Below are 23,527 nucleotides of genomic sequence, written 5' to 3'. Positions count from 1 at the left end.
TATTCCTGATTTATAATACTATGTTCCCTATTTTTAATATACTTTTTTTAATACCATATCAAAATTGAACTAGGTCTTAATTTAGATTTCAATAAACAAATAATCAAAGACAAATTGAATAACTCAATAATATTTACTACAAAGTGTTAAAGGCTATGTTGACGAGAGCCGAGCGCTATGAGCGCTATGAGTGAGTGCGAGGTTTTACTGTTGTGATTCTTATTGATTACCGGTGACATAGTCAGCGGCGTAGTGAGCGAGCGCCCGCACCGCATCACTACCAAAAGAAACAGTAACGTTTCTTCGCGCGCTCGCTACGACAGATACGAAAAAAGAGGCGGAGACTGCACGCCGGCGTCGGCGCCCAATAGAGCGGGTTCGAGCCGGACCGGAGCCGGCGGCGCCGCCAATAGCGCAGCGGAGCCGGGGCGGGCGCGCGCACGCGGCCGCGCCCTCGCTCGCTACACGCTTTTTATTTATTGTTGCGCGGAAGAGCGCGCGCGACGGGCGTGTGATGCGCGTGTAGTCATATCCTCGCAGCATGGAGTCCGCCGTGGACTCAGCGTCGACCGCGAGTGAGGTGAGCGGCTCCTCCGGGGGCTCGCCGAGGGTAAAGGCAGCGTCACCGGCTCGTGCGCTCAGCCCACCCCAACTGATGGCGCCGCGACTTCCGCTGCCGCCGCCGGGACTCGGTCTGTTAGGTTCTCTGCAGATGATGCACCACTCGCCGCTCGAGCTGATGGCGGCGGCGCACCATCACGGTCCGCCACGCTACGGTAGCCCGCCGCCTATATCTACTTCCGATCCTTCCGCTAATGAGTGCAAGTTGGTCGACTACAGAGGACAGAAAGTGGCCGCCTTCATCATCCAAGGTGACACGATGCTCTGCCTGCCGCAAGCATTTGAACTTTTCCTGAAACACCTGGTCGGGGGACTGCACACAGTGTATACTAAGCTTAAAAGATTGGACATAGTGCCGCTCGTATGCAATGTGGAACAGGTTCGAATATTACGCGGACTTGGCGCCATCCAGCCGGGCGTGAACCGGTGCAAGCTACTATCCTGCAAAGACTTCGACGTCCTCTACAAGGACTGCACAACGGCAAGGTACGTCTTGTCAAATAAACTTCGTGTGTGTCTGTACGAGTCCTGTTTGCCGGGTACATGTGTACCTCTTCTTCAGGTTCCGTCTGGATGTAGATTTCAAACCACCTATAAGGACTGATTTATTTGCTTTTCATTTTGAATGCTACGAATTTTTAAGTTATATTGGTTTTTATTGATTTCTTTGCACCTTTACTTTTACATCTATAGTTTACGAAGGTAATGGTAATCTAGAAAATTCCTCTGAGGTCATTCAAATACCTACCATTCGATTAGAATAAGTGAATACCTACGAACCGTGTACGTGTGTTATAGAAAAAACGCGATTTCGTGGTTCCCTATTGTTGAATGCCGTTCTTAGGCCTACAGAATATTCATAGTCCCTAAATTTTCGGGTTTTCGGTTTTAATAGACAGCTGTTTGTAAAATCTACTTCTATATGGAAGTGGAACAAAGCAAACTAAAAGAACACTTGTAGAACACAGCTCTGCCGGGAGAGCGTCGCATTAATTTTTCATATTTTAATACGCACCAAATATTTTCAAGGGGGTTAAATTTTAAATTGAGCTGCGACGGAAGGGTTAAATCCCTGTTAATTAGCGGCTCGGGTGTAAATATTTAAATAGTAATTTTTTCAAACGCTAAAGTTAGATTAAAAAAAAATTGTTTTGCGTGAAACGCGCGCTGTAGGCCTATATCGTTGTCCGGTTTTATTTCCTCGAATGCGTTTTTAAAAATGTAATGGCAAAGGGAAGTGTGCTTCTGGGAGGCGTAAAATCAACTTTTTTTTACCGCACAGTCGGTTTGTTTGCAATATTTACTATTTGTTTATAGAGGAGCGGAAATGTTCGGGTCTTCGTATATTCTGACTCACAGTTTTTGTTTGATATGAAATCATGTTCGTGTGACTGATGACATCAGTTTTCAACAAAAATAGGGTTAATTACTCAAAATGTTTAGCTTTTTAAATAATGGTTTCTTATACCTTTGGTGCATCGGGATTAAAACATTATTATTATTTAGACAATACAATCCGCTATTAGGTATCTAAATTTACTAAAACCTTTTTACTTACACGAAAGATACTGAGATTTTAGATTTTAAATAAAAATAAATTTTGACAGCAAGAACGATTACGTTAACAATTAGTTGTATATCGATTAATAAACGAATGATATGTCTTATTTATTGTAATCAATAAATTGTATTAAAGCAGTCGCACGAAAAATAAAAAGAGACTATACTAATAAAAAAAAAATCCACGCAAACGGAACGAGCCGCCGCTCCGGTCGGATACTGATCTGTATTGACACGTTTCCACTATTACGACTCCGGTAATGGTATCGACAAAAAAATACTGTTTCGTTTTTAAAATAAACATAATATAATTTTTTTAAATGCTCTTCGACTGAATTTTTGGAATTTTGCATAATTTTTTTTTTGTCTAACAAATTCTGTCTGTTAAATTGTTTATTCGATTTGAAAATGTTTTTTTTTTTTCGATATTACAGTATTTTTATTACTTATGGGTAATTGTTTTATCGATAAACCCTGTATAAATCCTTCTTATATTGATTTTAACGAAAAATAAGTTTATTATACACATTCAGTCTTACGTAGTTGGAGTTTTATCACGTTAACGTTGTGCTAACATTTTACATATTTGATTATAACTGTTTGTTATATAACAAACAGTTATAATCAAATAAAAATCGTACCGGCATTTTTGAAGGTTAAATGTTAAGAAGACAATCCTCCGAGTTAATCTCGTGGATATTTTCGATTCATCTATCGGTTTAAGTAGTGTATTTTTTGGTGGTCACGGGAGATCGTAGATTAAAAACATAGTTCGTAAAACCTTAGACAGCAGACGCTGTTTTTTTAGGTGTTAAAATACCTAAATCAGACTTCATCAACTTTCCATCACTCTACGTGCTAATGGTTAGTACAAACAATGTAATAAAATATTTAGACACATGCCTGCGATATTTAAAAACAAACTTAATGTGTAAAGAAGAAAAGATGTTTTAGTTTTGAAATAAAAATTTAGATTCGAGTTTGTTTGTACAAAACCATGTTTGTTATTTAATAATGAAGCATCTGACTGCACCCTATCCGACGTCAGATGTCACTACGAACGTGGAAATGCGATATTTTAGAAAAAAACGGAACGCCCGCATTACAAAACGTTGTGTAAATAATAGGAGTACGTTCCTTTTCACGCTTCAATAATTGCTCGACGGCAGATAAACGAGTGCATATCGTATTACGTGCGGTGCAAAGGAACTGCTCCGCTGTGACGTCACTTCTGTAACTCTTTTATGCCATTCATTGTTGGCACCATTGAAAGATTACGTGTTATTGATTAGTAATAATCAAGATATTTATAAGACACGTCGGAAGTCGAGAATAATTAGGTTCTAACAATTTAGAAAACTTTATAGAATAGAATAATAGAATTATATCAAAGATATAATTGCTTTGTGAATAGCTTAAGGTTCTTGTAAGTCTGTACTGCAATTCGTTATCGAATTATTGTCACTTCACGTAAACGCTGACTAGTACTTTTTTTTCTAATCAATAGAATCAAAGCGCAGGGTTCCGTCCATTGTCTCTGCTACAAAGAGCGAGGTTCAATTACGGAGGTCATCAACACGACTTTTTATGGAATTTTCAACTTTACGACTCATTTTGATGGACCGCCTTCAAACGGAGTGATATTTTGTAAATAAACAATGGACTGAAATAACTGCCTCATTACCTTTGTAGAGCCGGTAGGTGAAACGGCTCCCGAAGAATTTTTGTAGCCAGTTTAAAAAAACTTATACGTACGTATGAAATAGGTTATGAAACGGGAGGTCTCTGTTTGAGTTGGTACACCCATTCCTTTACAGCTCGAGACTTGAAGATCGCTGGTTTACTTTTGATGTATTGAATGAGACAGTAAGAGACGCGTTAAAGGGTTCTTTTGATGAATGCGTTCTGTTGTCTAATCCGAACTTATTGACCACGCCGACATCGTTTCGTAGTCTTTATTTGAATATGGCAATCTGCTTCTTGCAATGCCAGTATTGCCAGCGTCAAATTTTCAGATGTCGAACTTTTTTTTAAAGAAATTTTATGGTTGGTGATTCAAATTGAAAGGTTGTCTAATAAAAAAAAAAAAAAATTGAACTTCTATCGTTATATGTTTGTTTAATTATAAAATACACATTATGTTGAATAGATCAGCATATTTAGGAATTTAAATTAATAAATATTTATGAACTCACTTATAATATAATATAACCGTATAAAACTGTGGACGTAAAATAGTATCGTTGTAGTAATAATAACGAGAAATGGCGTACGTAGCTCCGACTGGCGTTGGTCCAAGCAGTGATTCTCATTGAAATATTAAACCAAGACACTGCAATGCGGTGTCTGAGACACGCGTGCTGCCAAATTAATTAATATTAAAGTTATAAGGCCCGTTATTCACGTGATTTACAATGATTTAGAAATTCGAATTTAATTAAATTAGTATTAGGCAATGGTAGTTTGTGTTATTTAAAACATGAACGCTATTTTTCTTTTTCTTTGAAGCTCATCCCTCTTCGAAACTACATTTAACCCACTTGTAATAAAGAGTAATGAAATGTTCAAGTATGATAATTTAATGGATTTTTTTTTATTCGGTTTTTATCTGTCTCTGTTCTACGAATGTGTTTTAATAGACCTGATTTGACTTTAAGACATAGATATACTACATTATAATATCTGAATAAAATTACTCAATGGCTTTCTGAAACATTAAACTGGTAATAAATTGTTAAGTCGCTTGAATAACTAACTTCAGCTTGTTTTCTAACCAATCTGAAGAGACACAATTTCCGTAAAAGCGACAAGCCGTTCCACAATGGGAATATCACGGAGGCAATTTATTACCATTGATTCAACAAGTAGCCGGGGAAATGGGGAAACGTCCCGGAATACAGACCGATACGAAAGAATGCGAGTGCCTACAACAGCCCGAATGCGAACGAACCCTCCCAGCTCAGAGTGCACAGTCGAAACGCACACTGAAAATCGGAATTCTCACACAAATGACACGAGGGAATCCCTCCCGGCTCCCGGCTAGACGGAATTATCTCGGTCTCTATTTCCGTTTCGCGTACTATTCAAATTGCGTCCTACTCGCTCCGGTTTCGCGATCTAAGGCCGTCTCTTTCGCATTCGGTTCCATTCACGAATGTGGATTTGAATGGATCCGTGAAATGCGCGTTTTCTTACCGCATTCCACAAGTCCGTGTGACTGACTCGAGGACGGGCGGGCGTCCTGCAGAGGAACGTAAAAAGACTAAACGTCGATGCGTATGCGATCACGTAGATTCAAAACGAAACCAAACAAAACGATTGTTTAATTGAATGTGCAATTTCGAAAAGGGCACATCTCTGAAAATGTAAAATGTTCAGGAAATGAAAAAAAAACTGATTATTTTCTAAAGCAGTGTAAAATTTTAAATATTAACTTTTGAGATATATTTTAGTGTTAAATAGCAATCGAAAATTACTGGAATTATTATAAAATGGGTGTAGGTAAGCCTCAAAACTACATGTATATGAAAAAATGTATTTGACAAAATACGCGACGTGTGCCCTTTTCGAAATTGTATATCTATATATTAATACGTGAAGGAAAAACTTTGTATCTCTTTTTACGAAAATTGCGCGGACGGAGGAGTATGAAATTTCCCACACTTATAGAGAATATAGAGAAGGAGTGCAGAATGTTAATATTTTTTAAAGTTATGCCTAAAAAATATATTAAATCAATAAAAAAAACATTACACACTACCATGTATTTGACGCAACACGCATGCGTACTATTTATTTAATGTCAAACTTTTTTTCTTGACGTCTTTGGTCAAATTGAGAATAGATTAAATATTGTTTGTCTTCACTAATATTTTTCTATAGTGTAGTCTTGGCGAAATTTGTGATTATAGAAGTTTAATAGTCTTTGAATATAGAATCATATTAGGGTACAAACTTACAATTTCAATTAATTATAGTCGAATTTCGACTACTGCGGGACCACTAGTTCAATTAAAATCAGCTTCCGTGCTAAGTAGTTATTGAAAAGTTGAAAGAAACTATCGCATGACGTGTATCGTGGAGCGTCGGTAGCGGTTGTAACGTCTTTTAATTGCAGCTCACCATGTGCTGAGCTCTAATCATGTTTAATTATAGTCAGAAGAGAGTCATTGCCGTTTATCATGTGATGAATGGAACAGTTATGAAAACATAATCCAATATAATCCACGTTCAAACGAATATAATTGCGTGTCTCTGATTGTAATGAAAAATTTTATAAGATTAAAAGATACATGGTAGTGTTGCCCAGATGAAATTCAAATTCATTTAATTTTACTCAATTATAAAAATCTTCAATTCTAATTTAAATATAGCCTATGATTATAAAAATGATGTTGATTATTAGGCTCAGACAAAAGTATTGTATAATCTATATATATAAAAATGAATTGCTGTTCGTTAGTCTCGCTAAAACTCGAGAACGGCTGAACCGATTTAGCTAAATTTGGTCTTGAATTATTTGTGGAAGTCCAAAAAGTTTAAAAGGTAGATAAATCTTCTATTTATCTTTTATGTATCGATTGAGGCACTACGAAGTCTGCCGAGTCAGATAGTTAATTATAAAACATTAAATTGTTTATTAAAAAGTTATGTAATTTAAAATGCTTGAATTATTTGATGTGATGGGTGTTTTGTTGCTTGTTTGAAAACTGGACTGAACTAGTTGTTTAATGTTTTATATAGCGTGCACCGTGTCTAGCATATAGTTAAAAGTATTTGGGTTCCTAGTTTTTAAATACATTTTTAAATTGTCATCGTTATACGGCTGTATTTGTGATTTAAGTTTAGCATAAAATTAAAACTATATTAGACGAGGCGTAGTTTGACAGCCGGTGTCCGCAAGAAACTTTGTAGCTTCTGTAAAACGTACCAATTATGATTCATCAATGTTTTACTGTAACTGTTTATTGTCCCGGCGCTCCGTGAACATATTTAACGTGCTTATTAATCCGATTCAGATTTATATCGAACAATAGCAGGCAGTATAAAAACGCGCGCAGTTTTACCCGGTTCCCTCAATCGTTTCGCTATTGTGCGATTCAGACAAGCAAAGCAATTGCCTCTTAGATTATAATAATATGTTGAAACAATTATTAGAGCCATTCCTCTAGTATACGTAAAAACCGTTTTTTTTATTGATTTTGATCGTCTTGTTAATGGTTATTGGTTTTGTCTAACGTACTGGGGGGAGCTTGTTTTGCCAATCAATGTCACTGTTTTTAATGCCGGAATAGTGTCGAAAGTATGACACTTATTTTTAAGATTAAAACTAGCTAGTTTCGGGCCGTCGAATGCGATATGTTTTATTAGGGAATAAAACTTTGAAAGTAGATTCTGATGTGATAATTTGAAATTCTGTGTCTGAGTTCGGTCTGAGTCGGGCCGTTGAAAGAATGAATTGCTTTCGGCTTATGATCTAGTAGATGATGTAACTTTGAAAAGGCGTTAAAGTTTGCGATGGAAATAAAATAAACAATGCTTATCGGCCCTACTAATAATGACATTGACGTATAAATTATTGTACCAACTTGTACATGTTGTATTTTTGGAGTCAATTTGATATTGTTTCAATCGTATTTTCTCGGCCATCGGACAATAGGTTTTCTGCGTTCTATAAATTACAATGGCGGATCTAATGAAGACCAATCCACAAATGCAGACATTTTATAGCACAGTTAAATAGCATTGAAATTTACGATGCACTATATTTTATCTCAATTTAGACTAGAATCTAGTGCTTATAATAGCAAAAATAATTGAAAGTAAAATGGCGGAGTCCCGCCACACCTTTATAGCACCCGTGGAGACTATAAAAATTACAAACAAACAAATCGAAAGTTTATAACAAAGCAACAAAACGAGATAAGGGCTACTTAAAGCCGTCTCGAGTCCTCGTTAAAGCCTGATATACGATTTATAATAAAAACTAATAAAATATTTGCAACAATTTAAAAGAGAATCGATAAAAAACTAAGTAGGCGAGTATCAAATGTGTGCTCAATGTTGCCGGTCGAAAGATAGTAAATTGCGTTTTACAACCTCGCTGTTTGTTTTATTTTTAATCAAAACATATTTTTTTTAAATCAACAACATTATACATTATTGGGATTTCGCGAGTCGCAGACTAATTAAAACTAGTTTTATAGTTTAATCTCGATTTTTTTTATTATCATTATATTCGGAATTCTGTTGACATTTTAATATCGTGCTAGCTGTCGGCTTATAACGTACGACTTACGAGATGACCGAAATAATGTAATGACAATGAAAAAGGCGGGATTAATACCTAAAAGTATTTTTGATTATGGCAATAGTATGGCATAGTTAGGTTTCGTACACGAAACATTTTCGCCGCAAATTTAGGACAACGGGTTTTGATATGAATATGATTTAGAGACACATAAGATATTGGTATGGTATTCTCTGTTTTTTTAATGCACCCACAAAAGTTTCAGATTTAATATTACCGTAATTCGACTTGTAATCGTCAAAGTACGTGGTGAAATTCACGTCGTACTGTCATAAGGTTCCAGAGTCGTTTACTCTTCTATCCATCGAGAGTACTGAAAAAGCTAAGTTAATAATCTACTTATATGCACAAAAAACTTAATTTTAAAAGTAACCTAAACTTTTGAATTGGTCATCTATTGATAAAATTACGCAAATAAAATATTTTGTGTTGCTGTTTTTTCCCTCCATAATCACAGACAAAGCTTGTTGAGAGTGTTATCCTGAGCCTAATTCAAAGATAAATCAGAAAAGCCATTAAACAATCTCTGCGATTATTTTAAGCGCTTTTAACAACTAAGTAGTGTGTTGTAAAACGGCTACAGTCGTCAGGTCAATGGTATTCCGCAGGTCAGCCGCATCTCAGTTCGATTAAATGTAATTTACGGCTCATATAAAATGATTTTAATTTCTAGAATCGACACTCTCTACTTTAGTACGCATACTAGAACTTAAGAATTTTATCTGTGTCAAAAACTTTTGTTCGATTATTTTTATCATGATCTTCTAGTGTGTATTCGTAACATACTCGGTTTAAAAATTTTAATCTACTATTGTTTTTAAAGTTGCACTTGATAATCGATTTGTTCTAACGCCAGTGAAAATCGATAACGGTCCAGATGCACAAAAATGGGACAGATGAATCGATTTGCCCCACATTTTGGCGGTCTAGCGGCCGCCGCCGGCGAGGGTAACGTTCGCGATAAGGGATAGTGCCCCCCTATAGGGGCAGGGGTAATCTCCCTGCCCCCCTTGATAATATTTACCGCCCCCCGGCCATACTTACGCCCCTCAGTATTTACGGGTTAGAGAAAAACAAGGGTACTCGTGCTTCGGAAGGTGCAACGTAGATTTTAATCCTTTTTGATGTTTATGATTGATGCGGGATTTTGCGATCGGCACAGCACTGATGTTGATGGATTCTTTATGATTTCCCGTTTATGCCTATTGCTTCTCAATGGGTCGTGCACAAGACTACATTTAATAGATCAGCAGAGGACTGTATCTACGTATTCCGCAAATGGTTTTGTTCAAAATAATGAATTCAAACTTCTAGATTATAATTTATGTCTGTAGCCTATTTATCAATTTCTTATTGTCATTATATGGTTGTGATTCACTATTGACCTTGAAAACGTTGCGGATTTAATAAATTAGGGCACAAACTTCAATCAAACTATATAACGTATAAACTCAACAAAGTGCTTAATATGTGTAGTTTTAAATCGAACTTTCAAAGTAACGTATCCATTTATAATAGCCGCTAGCGCCATCTGTCAATCAATAATTTTCAATAAAAAACTTAATTAGGCTTTCAAAGACATAGCAACATTTAATGCCATGAAGAAATTGCTATCAAAAAACATCGTGTAACTTATTTTGGTTCGTTAGCAAATGGACATAGAGGCCAAATTGGTATTCCTATAGAATTAGAGATGGTAAATTTAAGTTTGTTGTATTGATAAAACGTGATAGTGACGATGGGTGAAGACGTCAGATACATATTGACGCGTGCCCCAGAGCCCAGTATGTCGACACAGCCAGTCACAGTCAAAATGTTAATTATTATTTTCATTGCTTTTACAGACACTTGAGTGAGTTTCGAACGTGAATCATCAATTTCAATTTTAAATAAATTCACAGGAATTATTGACTTAACGCTTTATTAGCTTAAAGTGCATCTAGAAAGTTAGTTCGCTCAGATGTGTGTACGATTTTGCTATACTTCGAAGTGTAGTATGATTAAAATTATTGTAGAAAAATATAAGCATAATTACATATAATTAGAATGATAAAACGATATACGATCGTAATACCAACGGGGCAAAGCCACCCGATCCACCATTTCGTGAATGTTTTTCGGTTAGTTACACGTTTGGATCGGAGGAAATTAAGTTTGGGGAATTGAAACTGGTCATTGTTCTTTTAATTGCGGTCAATTTGTGGCGTTCTACCCGAAAAGTGCTGATCATTGTGTAGGTAAGTCATTATTTCAAGGGTTCCGATCGCTTCTGTTTTTTTTTTCCAGCGGCTGTGTTGTTTGTGATATTGTCACTATCATCGTAGGTAATTAAAAAAACAAATTTAAAATTTTCGCTCATTTGCCGATTATGTTTGTTTTATTGTGAAGTTATTTAAACAAAACTTTGAAATAATTAACAAAAGTATTTTTAAATGTAAACTACAAATGACACGTAATGCTTTCATTAAATTCGTTGAAATAAAACCACTATCGCTAACATCACAATGAATTTAAATTTTGAAATTAGTTTTAATTTCCATTCGTAAGATATCAAAGGAAGGGTTGCACAGTGAGCCGACTCCGTGCTGACTCGCACAAAATCCTCTTCTGCATATGTTCTGTGATTGATGTGCCCTGTAATTATTTAGACTCGTTAATAACACCGCAGATGACGTCTGCACTTTGTTTTTGACGACTTAAGACGAATGAAACGAAAAATTCTATCCGACTCTTAATAGACTGATTGTTGATTAAAGGAACTGAAATTGGTTATTAAGAGAATTGGATTTGTGTTTTGGATGCGAAAGTTTAATTAAGCGTTGGAGTTATTGTAAAATGGGCAAGGTCGTTTACTGTGTAATAAACTTTTCTGATTTAATTGGAAGGATGCAGGAATGAAATATATTTAGAGTGCTGATGTATATAAGTGTTAGGGCCTTGATTTGGATTTGGGAAATTTGTATGATGAAGAGCCTTGTTTAACCTTGGACACATAGCACTGGGTATGTCAGTTTGGGGCTAGAGGAACGTATGTTTTGCTCACGATTACATGTTTTTGTTTAAATAATATGCAAGTGCGTTTGTGACCACACAATCAGTTTATCCGAAAATCTAAATCCATCAAAAGTAAATCAAATTACCTTAATAATTGTTCATTGAATTAATTAAACAATTTCCTGTATGCAACCGCACCTCGTTGTGTAAATACGGGCCGCTCCCGTTCTTATATACATATATATCGTACACGGCATATCGTTTGAAACATTTACATAAACGGCGGCCACATACAAATTGTCTTTATGTTTTCTGTGCGTGCGACCCCAACGAATGAGAATATTAACGTAAATAGTAATGGCGGTAAAAAAAAGCTATTATGCAAATGAAACGTTTTGAGGTAAATAGAAAGTGACGTAATACGACGTTAAGAAAGTTATAATAAATTGTTGTTTTGGAAATGCGCTCGGTGTTACAGATTTTTTTTTGGGTTCGATAGCGTGCTTGCTGGAACATTGGGCTTCGTCAGTGCTAACGCTATATTTGGCAATAAGATTTTGAGTTTTATATAGTACTAGCGGCCCGTCCCGGCTTCGCTTGGGAAGTACCGTACGCGATGTAAAGAATTTTAGGTAATTTTTTTACACATTGAATTACATTATTGGAGTTTCAGTAGGGATCCCTAATTTTTTTGAAAACATATTATAATAAATATAGCCTATGTCACCCGGGGATAGCGTAGCTTTCCAACGGTGAAAGAATTTTTTAAATCGGTTCAGTAGTTTCGGAGCCTATTCAATACAAACAAATAAACAAATCTTTCCTCTTTATAATATTAGTATAGAATACGTTTAGTATTTTTAGTCAGAGAATTCTAGAATGATAGTTTTTGCGTTTAGTTAAAAGCTTATTCAAAACATGCTAGAATTTCAATCAATTGAGTCTAACAGTCGTTGCGTTACGACGCTTGTTTTTAATAAAGCTTACTACTGGTGGTAGGAACTCTTGTGAGTCCGCGCCGGTAGGTACCACCACCCTGCCTATTTCTGCCGTGAAGTAGTAATGCGTTTTGGTTTGAAGGGCGGGGCAGCCGTTGTAACTATACTTGAGACCTTAGAACTTATATCTCAAGGTGGGTGGCGCATTTACGTTGTAGATGTTTATGGGCTCCAGTAACCACTTAACACCTGGTGGGCTGTGAGCTCATCCACCCATTTAAGCAATAAATAAGTTTTTTTTTATAGTGATACTGAATTCTAATTAGGGACCATTTTAGCGTTGGTCAACAGATCCGGGCTTGTCTAGTATAAAATAGTTAAGTTTAAGAATGCTTTGCGGCAGATATAGCCAGATTTTGTCACTTTTGTATCCATATATATCTGTATATTGTTTATTGTTTATTTCTATCTTGTTTTTTTAATCGACAAGTACATCGCGGTGAATTTCTTTCTTTAAGTAATTCTTGTCCTTCCGATAGTTGTCTGGAAAATACTGCTCTTAGCGACCGCCCGAACTACTATTGTATTTAATCTTTTGCATTTCTCATTACTTTTTTATTTTTATACTAGCGACCCGCCCTCGCTTCGCTTCGGAAACATTAAAACACACATGAAACCAAAAAAAAAAAATAAAAAAAAAAATTAAAAAAAGTAGCCTATGTTCATCAGGGACAATGTCGGCTTCTAATGGAAAAATAATTTTTCAAATCGGTCCAGTAGTTTCGGAGCCTATTCGAAACAAACAAACAAACAAATCTTTCCTCTTTATAATTTATTTTTATATTGATGTACAATAAAGCATACTTCCATTCTACTCAACATGTATTCTTGTAAGCTCTGAGAACAACTAATTATTAAGCAAACTGTAAAGTTTTAGTTGGATTCCTTTTATAACACGATGCTTCTCTTTTTTTCTGAATGTTGTTCCTTACTACATGCTATGTACAAATTAATGTTCTAAAATTCATATCTGCTAACAAGATTTGAGACGCGGCATATGTGCATTACCCAATAGGAGCACACCGTTACCTGTGGGGCCACAAATGCCTATTAACATTTCAATACGTTTTTTTACTACAGTATTAATTCAGCTCTACATTACAGCGTGGCCACGATACATTTCATTCGATGACCACAAAATAGCATTTTCGACAAATTTATTTATACTAAATGAAATTTACAGTGCTGCAATGTGGTTGGTTGGTGTTGATCATAGTCTGTTCAGGTTATAAACATGCGATGTCATTCGACAATACACTTTTATTGCTCTAGACGGAGAGGGGAGTTCACGTACCATCTGGTGTAAAGTGCATCAAAAAGGATTTGAATCTACAATTATCAGAAGCTAAAAGCGTTTCACTGGTATAATAAAATTAAAAAAAAAAAACATAATGCTTTACTTTACGGAGATATGTATGTGTATATGTATGTGTACATATATGCATATGTATTTCACTGGAATGGTACACCGCGCGTAGTTCGTTTCCAAATGATTCTTGTCCACCTGATGGTTGTCTGGAAGAGATCGCTCTTAGCGATAAGACCGCCAATTGTACTTTTTTGTTGTTAATGTATCGCACTGTTTATTTGTTTTTTGGTGTACAATAAAGAATACTCTCTCTCTCTCTCTCTCTCTCTCTCTTTATTACTGAGAACACTAACAAAAAGAGTCATCTAGTTAAATAAATAATTCGTTCGTTCTCATGCCGCCATGTGAAAAAAGCGCGCCTATTAATCATGTGCAACTCAAAATAATACCATTGGCAAATCCATTGAGATGATAGATATGAATACGTTATGATACATGTTATTACGTTTAATAACAAACGGTCGTTGAGTGCCGAATCTGCTTACGTCACATCGCTACGGGAATAATAGAGTTCGCTACGATCGTTTAGCGAACCCTCGGAAATTGAAATAAAAAAAATAAAAAAAACTCCATCCGAGATATGATTTGCACATTTGATTTTTTTATTAATAACAGTTTCGTGCGCATTTTTTTTTTCAAACTTGGAGCTGTGAATCGATTTGTTTCATAGAATGTAGGTATGCTGTTGCCGTAATTAAGTTTCGTTGCTGGGAATTTGTTTTGATTAAACCGATCTTAATATCTAGGTGTCGTGATACATATACACAGATATTAAATATATCTATATTGATGTTATTTTTTTTTATTTTTTATTGCTTAGATGGGCGAGCTTACAGCCCACCTGGTGTTAAGTGGTTACTGGAACCCATAGACATCCACAACGTAAATGCGCCACCCACCTTGAGATATAAGTTCTAAGGTCTCAGTATAGTTACAACGGCTGCCTCACTCTTTAAACCGAAACACATTGCTGCTTCACGGCAGTAACAATCGAGGTAGTGGTACCTACCCGTGCGGACTCACAAGAGGTCTTACCACCAGTAAAAGTTAGTAAAAGTAAGTTAGTTAGTTATTATTGGTTGGAGAATATATTCTTTCGGTATTTATGGTGCCGGTATTTTCCTAATTTCCTCGGAGCTAATGTGTCATCGGTAAGTGCCGATTGATTTGAATTGATCAACAAAATTGATCATTGCAATAAATTTCTAGAGAGCAATCGCTTCAATCCGATTTCATTATATTATAATTTGTTATCTTTATATAGCACATAACTAATGTGCTATCATTATAAAGCTTTAATAACTTTTTTAGTGATTCAAAAATTTAATCAGTAATTATTACCTATCTTCAAATTCATTCATACACAATATAATATTAAGTGAGAACTAATAACTTTTTTAGTGATTCAAAATTTTTTTCAGTAATTATTACCTATCTTCAAATTCATTTATACACAATATGATATTACGTGAGAACGATATGATGATTTCAAATGAAACTAAACATGTAGTATGGTTCGTCAAATTAATTTGTTATTCGTGTTCATATAATGTTTTTAAGGCACAGTTGCTTGAATAAGCTCACGACCCAGCTAGCGTTAAGTAGTCACGGGAGCATACTCTTACATATAATATGCACATATAATATAATTCCGAAACGTCAATTATTTTGACATTAGTTAATAACAGCTGCCCCGCCCTTCAAACCAAAATTCATATTTGATTCGCGGCAAAACTACTTTTGCAGTTTGGTGGTATTTACCAATGCAGGTCAACGTTACGACCGGGAAATACTTAAATTAATACTAAGTAGTGGTCCCGCAGTAGTCGAAATTCGACTATAATTAATTGAAATTATAAGTTAATAGAGTTATATTGTCAAAGACGATTACACTTCTATAATCACAGATTTCGTCAAGACTACACTATAGACAAATAATATTAAAGATAAACAATATTAACTTATTTTCAATTTGATCACAGACTTTAAGCATTAACTGAAGTTTGACAATAAACAAAGAGTATATATACATATGTGTGTGTCAAATACATGGCAGTGTGTGTAATGTGTTATTTATTGATTTAATGTATCTTTTATGCATTATTTAAAAAAATATTAGCATTGTGCACTCCTTCTTTATATTCTTTATAAGTGTGAGAAATTTCATACTCCTGCGTCCGCGCAATTTTCGTAAAAAGGGGTACAAAGTTTTTGCTTCACGTATTAATATATAGATATAATATTTCTGGTTTTAACAAATAAAAAGAGAATACACATCCAATTGAACTCGTAGATTTCGTATGAAAGAACTCCAAATATTCGGACATTCGGACGGCCGGGGCCCCATTCGTAAGAATGTAATTAATTAAATAAATGTACAGTACCGAAAAGAAATTCGGCAACCCTTGGCGGCCGTTTTTTACAACAGACATACCTAATTTCGCATCGAAGGGGGCGTAATTGACTCGTTAATTTTATTGAAATTTTCCGTTGATTGGAATTTTTTCTGTGATTTCCAGTTGAAATGTCTGTTCATTGGTTTTAAATGAAGACTATTTGTTGTATCGATTATACTAAAAGTTACTAATATACTGCTACTACTACTATAAAATAGAAAAACACAACTTTCTCCTACTTTACAGACAAGACTGTTCCAAGTACGTAATTCTATAGCAATTTGATATTTCACCCGAAATGTTATTAATGCGAAATGGAAAATTATGTTTTGGTTTTTTCGTAGTAGATTTTTTCATTGCCAGTATGTCGTGAGCATTCAAATTAATTAACGATTTCAATAATCAAAGATGTTTCTTAAGTTTTATCCACAGCGCATTTCCAGAGATACTGAGGGCTATGACATGTCCTCTTTCAAACGAGGTTTTCGGAGGGTATTCAACGGTCAGCGGTTTGGCTATGCCCTTAGTATAGACGTCCATGAACGACGATAACTGCTCACCACCAGGTGGGTCTTACACTCATCTACCTGCAAAGGCAACAGAAAAAATATGATAACAATAATCAGTGCTTTTAACTTAATTACGCTTCGTTACATATGGTAATCATCGACCATAAAGAATACAATATCTCGGTAACAATCTAACGAGGGTAGGATAGAAACTGCTCTAAATCACAACAACGTTCACTTCTCATATTTCCAATTAAAATTCTTATACGTATATGCATTGTTGTGAATCAGATAACGCTATTGTCCGCTGAGTAGTTTTGTCATAATGCGAGCATACGACTGTGTTATGTGTTTCTAGTAATAGATCGTCCAGTGACTTGTAAACATTCACAATTAAAATAGTCGACTATGCTAAGTGATTTGTAGAGCGCTTACAATATAGATAGGTTTCCTACTTCAGTGGCTTACAACGAATACGTGTTTTTTTTATTCCTGTCAAAATCTGATAAGCATTTGGATACAAGTGTAATAACAATAATAAGTTTGGAAAATGAATAAAATATATATTGTGCCTTTGGTGCTTTCCAGCACTGAAGTCATACCAAAGTACCTTCACCGCTCCATCAAACTATTAGATTTACCCAAATATATATTTTTATACCATGCAAAAAGCCACAATTTTAAATACGTGCCGGATCGTTCGGAAGTTTTTGCTGGACGAAACATCAGACGAAACTAAAACTGAAAATGAGCTCCACTTGACGTAGGCCCGTGGTTTTTCAGTACTTACCGAAATTCATAGAAATTCGAGAATAAAAACTTTGTACTTGATAATGATAATAATAAGTGTACGTCATCGTTCATGGATTACAGCCATATCAGAGGCTCAACCCATCGATACAGCCCACTGAATTTTTCGCCGTATCTTCTCAATGTGTCGTGATTCTGATCCGGTGGTAGATTCTATGAAGCACGCCTCTTGCTAGAGCTAGTGTTAGCAAATTTTATCAGATTGCCCCCTCCCCCCCCCTGTTTGAATAGCTCCCGCGGCTACCAACGAATAGATAGAGAAAAGAGGCTCAACATCAGCAAATAAGTCGCTGCCAACCGCTGAAGGGTCTCTTCAAACTTTTTTAAAACCTGTCCACTCTAGGAGTAGCTAAGCAAAAACAACATTCAGAGTAAAAATACATAGACATTAAAACCTTTTGTTTGTCAACGTAATTACATGCTTTTGAAACGCAGAGCAGATACGAGGCAAACAGTGTCTTAGCTAATAAGATTACTGGTACATCCTGCTTTCCCGGTGGCCTAATCCGTGTGCTCATCTTATCAGTTATAGGGAAAAAATTTATGAATAGACTACACTGTTCGGTAATCATTAAAATTTAATGTTTGCAGCCGGTTACATCTTAACAATTTAGATTAAAGTCCAACGTGAAGTTTGGTAGTTCGTGTTTTTGTTTGAGCAGCTCTTAATGAGTGCGTGATATGGAAAGGTAATTTATTGTGGCGTGAAATAATTTGGAGATGACAAAATGTCGTAGTATGTGAATCAGTAATGCGTTTCGGTTTGAAGTGTGTAGTCATCGTTGAATTGTAAAGCTGAAACTTCAAATTCAGGTCTCCGATTGTTGATGCCTATGGCCTCCGGTAACCACTTAACCGTGAGTTCGTCGACCCATCTTAGCAATAAAAATGCATAACTACTTTGCGGCAGGAATAGGTAGGACGGTGGTATATATCAGTGAAACCTCACATTCTTACCACTAATTGCAACAAAAAATGTGTATACTTTGGTATGGTGGTATGATTTTTATGACTTTATGTACACGCACTTCTACGAAATAAATTTAAGTTGTATTCGAGCAAGTAATCCAATTAGAGTGTTTTATTTGGTTTTCATTCGTCCGTGACCACGTAAGCAGGTATTCGGCATATCGGTAACAGTAAAAGGAAAATAATAAACGCGACATCAGGCAGTTAAATTCGTTTTAGTAGCATTAAAAAATTGAAATAGCATTATAAAGAATGTGAAGAAATCACGACTTCATTCATGTTTAAATGACATAGTCAAGAATATGATAACCTTGTTATATTTAACAAACAATCACACTAAAGGATGGTTCAAAATAGAAACCAGTTAAATAAATATTTCGTGTAATACATTCATGTTTTGTATTTTAAGGAACGGTGAAGTTTACCGGCTTAATTGTATGAAGTCTTAAGAGTCTTAAAATACAGACGTAATTCGTGCTGTGAGTGAGATGTAAGGATACAGTCACACGGTAAGCTGTTTGCGTAAGGAATACTTAGATACGGTAATTCAACTTCCTTACGTCGAGATAAATAGATACTGTAAAGGAGTCCCGTTGTCTGCTATGATTTAAATTTCTTTGAAGTGCAAATTGAAATAAAATTACTGTTACTGTGTGACTGCTTAAGGTTATTACACTTGTACACAACAATAATGTTATCTTTAGTAAAAATAATATATTTATACATACTTTTTTTTGTAAAGAAATTTGGCTCCATCGCCTTTACCATTGATTTTGCCAATAACACAGTATGCACAAAGATGACAGATGCTTAGAAAAAAAAAACTAAATACAAAAAATAAATTTGATCAGTTTTTCCATACGCGTCGTATCTGTGATTTTAAGAACAGCACAAACAAATATGTTCAACTAACTACTTTAAAGATAAATATTGTTAGCAGATAAAAATTACCTAGAATATGTATTTACATGTTTAGAATATACGAAAGTTAATAGAGAATTAATATTAATAGGCCGGGGGATGTCTTTTGGAAGGATATCATAAAGATGGGACACGATATTGGGGCAGTCGAAGAAAAATATTATATTTTAAATAGACAATGTACATATTTCCATGAATTGCTTCAGATGATATTTTTACCATTGTACCATTACGTACTGGAGTTGAATTACATGAAACTGCTGTATTCAGTTAATTTGCATTATCACGAACCATTTATGCCAGTACCATCTGGCTTGGGATAGAACCTTCATCTGTGGTAACTTCTGAGTTTAAAAAAATGTCTGTCTTCGAACTAGGTTCGAAAAGATTACTTGGCGGTATACCCTGCTTTTCGCTGATGTTCATGAGTGACGGTGACGATCCATCATGACGTGGGATGTAGGTCAGTTTGCCTGATCTGCATAATTATGTAAAGTTTCCGAACTATTCTTCTAAAATATTCAAGGTTTAATAGACATTCCTAAACTATTTTGTACACAGTTGTATTATACACCCACATCCACACACACACACACACACACACACACACACACACACACACACACACACACACACACACACACACACACACACACACACACTCTCACACACACACACACACACACACACACACACACACACACACTCACACACTATACACACACTGTGTATTCAATGCTGATCTCACCGGGACTGTAAATGGTGAAAATTTTTCAAAGAAAGCTTCAGTGTTTTGGGGTGGAATAGCGTTAGTCAGTGTGATAAAATAAAAAACAAAGGCACAGAGACTATTAGTACAGATAGATGGCGCGGAGTTATATTTTGATCAATCCAATATTAAATTAATAAATTCATTTTCTTTTAGTTCAACAGTGACTACTCGAGGATATAAAGATCATCTGTATGTAGTCCATTTTCGTCAAATAAGATTTTCTCTTCTTAATAAAAATAGTCAAACATTTTCATTCGTGCTATTCAGAACGAGCACCTATGTATGTACATATTGCGAACAGACTACCAACATTAAACACTCGTGTGTAAGCACTTCCCCTTATATTCCTTCTAGAGATACGAAGAATATTGATGTGCGAAATTAAAACATTTGGAATTATAAATACTTTCGTCTTTGAGTCTACCGACGCTAACCTCCAATTGATCTGTGTATTGGAATGCATAAATACATTCTTACACGTGATAAAACTAACAATGCAATTAACATTAATTTCTACGCCTTCGCCACATAACCAATACGGCAAAAATATTGCGTGATGTAATTAAAAAGTACACACTTATTGAAAAGTACTTCCTTTATCAATTAGTTAACAAAAAAAACTGGCTAGTTGCAAACAAGGTTTTTAATTAAGATCAATGTTTTTAATAGTTAATATCTGTTAAATGACGGTTCGGTATTTATGTTATAGTATTATTTGAGAATTTAACATCGTTAATGTTTTATAATTGTGCAATTTTTTACGATTATAAATTTATATATTTTTTTTACTGACCTGTACCAGACTCGTGGTGAAATTTATATTTCGTTTATTACATTGGTTCATTTGATTTTTACAGACATTTACAGAAAAAAACATCATTTTTTTTTATTCATAAGCTGACTAATAAATGACATATATATAATACATAGAAAAAATCGGCTGACAAACACAGGTGAAAATTGTACTTACTGTTTTATTTTTGTCCGTTTATAAACATTCGAATGTGCTCTTGTCAAACATTAAATTCACTCGGATCCTTCATTAATATAGGTTTAAATAATTTGGGTTTCTTACACGGCTATTTCTATACGACTCTTATTACATCTTAGACTTGTATGACATAGCGCGAGGCTTGCACGAGCTTTGAAGTAAGAATAATATTCATTATGCTGGAGGTATTCGACTTCGTGTTGCAAGTTAAACGTTATTTTGTGTTCATTTTTTTTGCTATCAGTAATTACTTACGTTATCATCTCTCCATTTTTGTTGGTTATTTATACGATGTTTCCATCGCTGTAGTCGACTATGAGTAAGTATATATGTAAATATAGTAAGTATACATGATCGAAAGTAGTAGTGGTATCTTTGGCAGATCGGGCTTGTAAATTATAGGTGGGGCTCTATATGACCTATTTCTTCTGAGATCGAGTCAAATAAACCTAAATCGACGTTTCGGCAAATCCTAGAAAAGATCGCAACGGAATAATATTATATTAAATTTCGATTTTAATACCATTTTTTGCTTGATCTGCTTCGATCTACGTAACGAAGTCTTTCAACGTAATTTTCACCAATGTAAAGATTTCGGTCTATTATATAATATAAAAATTACTTGGGCTTAATATTCGGATCAAAATAATATCATAAAAATATGTTTTGTTAATTTTTGATTCAATTTGCTATTAAAACGTGTTTTCATTTTATTTTTAGGCGAAATATTTTTTTCTAAGCTAAACTAAAAACAACGTCTTATCGTTTTAAAAGTCCATAATACACCAACCCGCAATCTAAAGAGGTGACAGCTAGCGGACGCAATACGGGTTCACTGACCGCGCGAATCATCTGATTTTAGCTTTCCACAAGTTTCCAAAGGCGATTTCTATGTAATACTTCATTATTCAACAGCTTCACCACCTTTTTCATTTTGGAGCTGTTCTTTTATAAGTAGTCATGGTACCAAGGGGTATGAAAGCGTTTTGGTAAACGAAGACTGGGGTTGGGAGTGATAATCTTCTTCTTCTATCTTCTTTCTATATATATATAAAAATGAATTGCTGTTCATTAGTCTAGCTAAAACTCGAGAACGGCTGGACCGATTTGGCTAATTTTGGTCTTGAATTATTTGTGGAAGTCCAGAGAAGGTTTAAAAGGTAGATAAATATGAAAATGATCGGAATTAACAATTTTGATTTTTCTTTGATGTGTCCCCCCCGTCGGACGGATTTCTTTTGTTTGTTTTAAGTTTATTTAATACAAAAGTTTAGGTCTTTTATTTATCGATTGAGGTACTACGAACTCTGCCGGGTCAGCTAGTAATGGATAAAAATGACGATTAATATATGCAAATCAAGCTGTAAAAGTCAAGAATAACATATACATATCACATATAGGTAGAAAGTGAACAAAGGAAAAAAAGAGAAATTTAAGTTTACACAAAAAACAAACCAAAAAACAAAAACAACACAATACGCACATATTAATATGTACATCAACTTACACTTTAAAACTTAATAATACTCATCGGATCACTTTAAAAATATTCCAAAATAGCATTTCTATGTGCTACGTGACAAACAAAAGATGGCGGCATTAGAGAACTTAATTATGTTTAGTATTTTTATTATGTTCAGTATACATTAAGCATATCATAGTTTCCAATATTTCAAATACTAATATTTAACAGTTTTCTTAACAATACTTAACAGTTTTCGTCGTCACGGATTAGTAACAATAACAATTATCTTTTTCGTCAACATTTCAATATCTTGATAGCTACCCTCTACGTCTACAATTTTTTTTTTACATAAATTAATGTAATTTTATAAGTGTTTCAATTGTCATAACGATATTAGCATAACATAAAAAATTTGTATGTCTAAGTAGTAATTCTTTAAATTGTATCCCTAAAACAAATTTCGGTTATTAGGAATAACAATGAGAATATTTTGTGATCATGAATCGAACAAGCAATGCACAGCACTCGTTATGCACAAGTGCTGGCTGTATCGTTGGTAGGAAATGTAATTACCCTGTGTGCTCCGACGATGCCTTTAACTCACTCATGCATGTAACGCCTTATCTCTGTTGCATGTTTTTTCAATATGCAATCCACAGACAATCGCGCTCACCTTATCTGCCAATCGGATTCTCAGGTATTTTTTTAATTCGCTTACAGTTCTAATTATCGAGCATTAACAAAGGTCTGTGACTTCATTGGGTTTGTGGCTCTGCAGATGTCTTTATCAAGTGCGCTCGTGGTCCAAGCAGTAAAATACATGCAACTCGTATAAAAATTTC

General features: G+C 35.0%; 1 protein-coding gene and 1 long non-coding RNA gene across 8 annotated transcripts in view; one reads left to right on the top strand and one right to left on the bottom strand.

The window, feature by feature from the left end:
• The first annotated feature begins 444 nt into the window (after positions 1–444).
• LOC101745682 (dachshund homolog 2) overlaps positions 445–23,527 on the top strand; it is a 175,685-nt gene continuing 152,602 nt past the window's right edge. For 3 of the 7 annotated variants that reach the window (XM_021350080.3, XM_021350079.3, XM_021350077.3), the window contains exon 1: positions 446–1,107. In XM_021350080.3, coding sequence (XP_021205755.1) covers positions 542–1,107 — 566 coding nt within the window. In that variant the 5' untranslated portion in view covers positions 446–541. Of the gene's footprint in view, positions 1,108–23,527 lie in introns of all 7 variants that reach the window. The other 4 variants (XM_062671421.1, XM_062671419.1, XM_038014487.2 and 1 more) reach the window with 3 other exon arrangements.
• LOC134199837 (uncharacterized) lies at positions 10,833–21,357 on the bottom strand. The gene is made up of 2 exons (XR_009974480.1): positions 21,200–21,357; positions 10,833–11,125 (listed from the first exon to the last, which is right to left on the bottom strand). It is a non-coding gene; the product is annotated as an uncharacterized LOC134199837 (long non-coding RNA).

Source organism: Bombyx mori, chromosome 12, assembly GCF_030269925.1.
Source record: "Bombyx mori chromosome 12, ASM3026992v2".
Taxonomy (NCBI): domain Eukaryota; kingdom Metazoa; phylum Arthropoda; class Insecta; order Lepidoptera; family Bombycidae; genus Bombyx; species Bombyx mori.
This window is presented reverse-complemented; position numbering and strand designations above follow the sequence as displayed.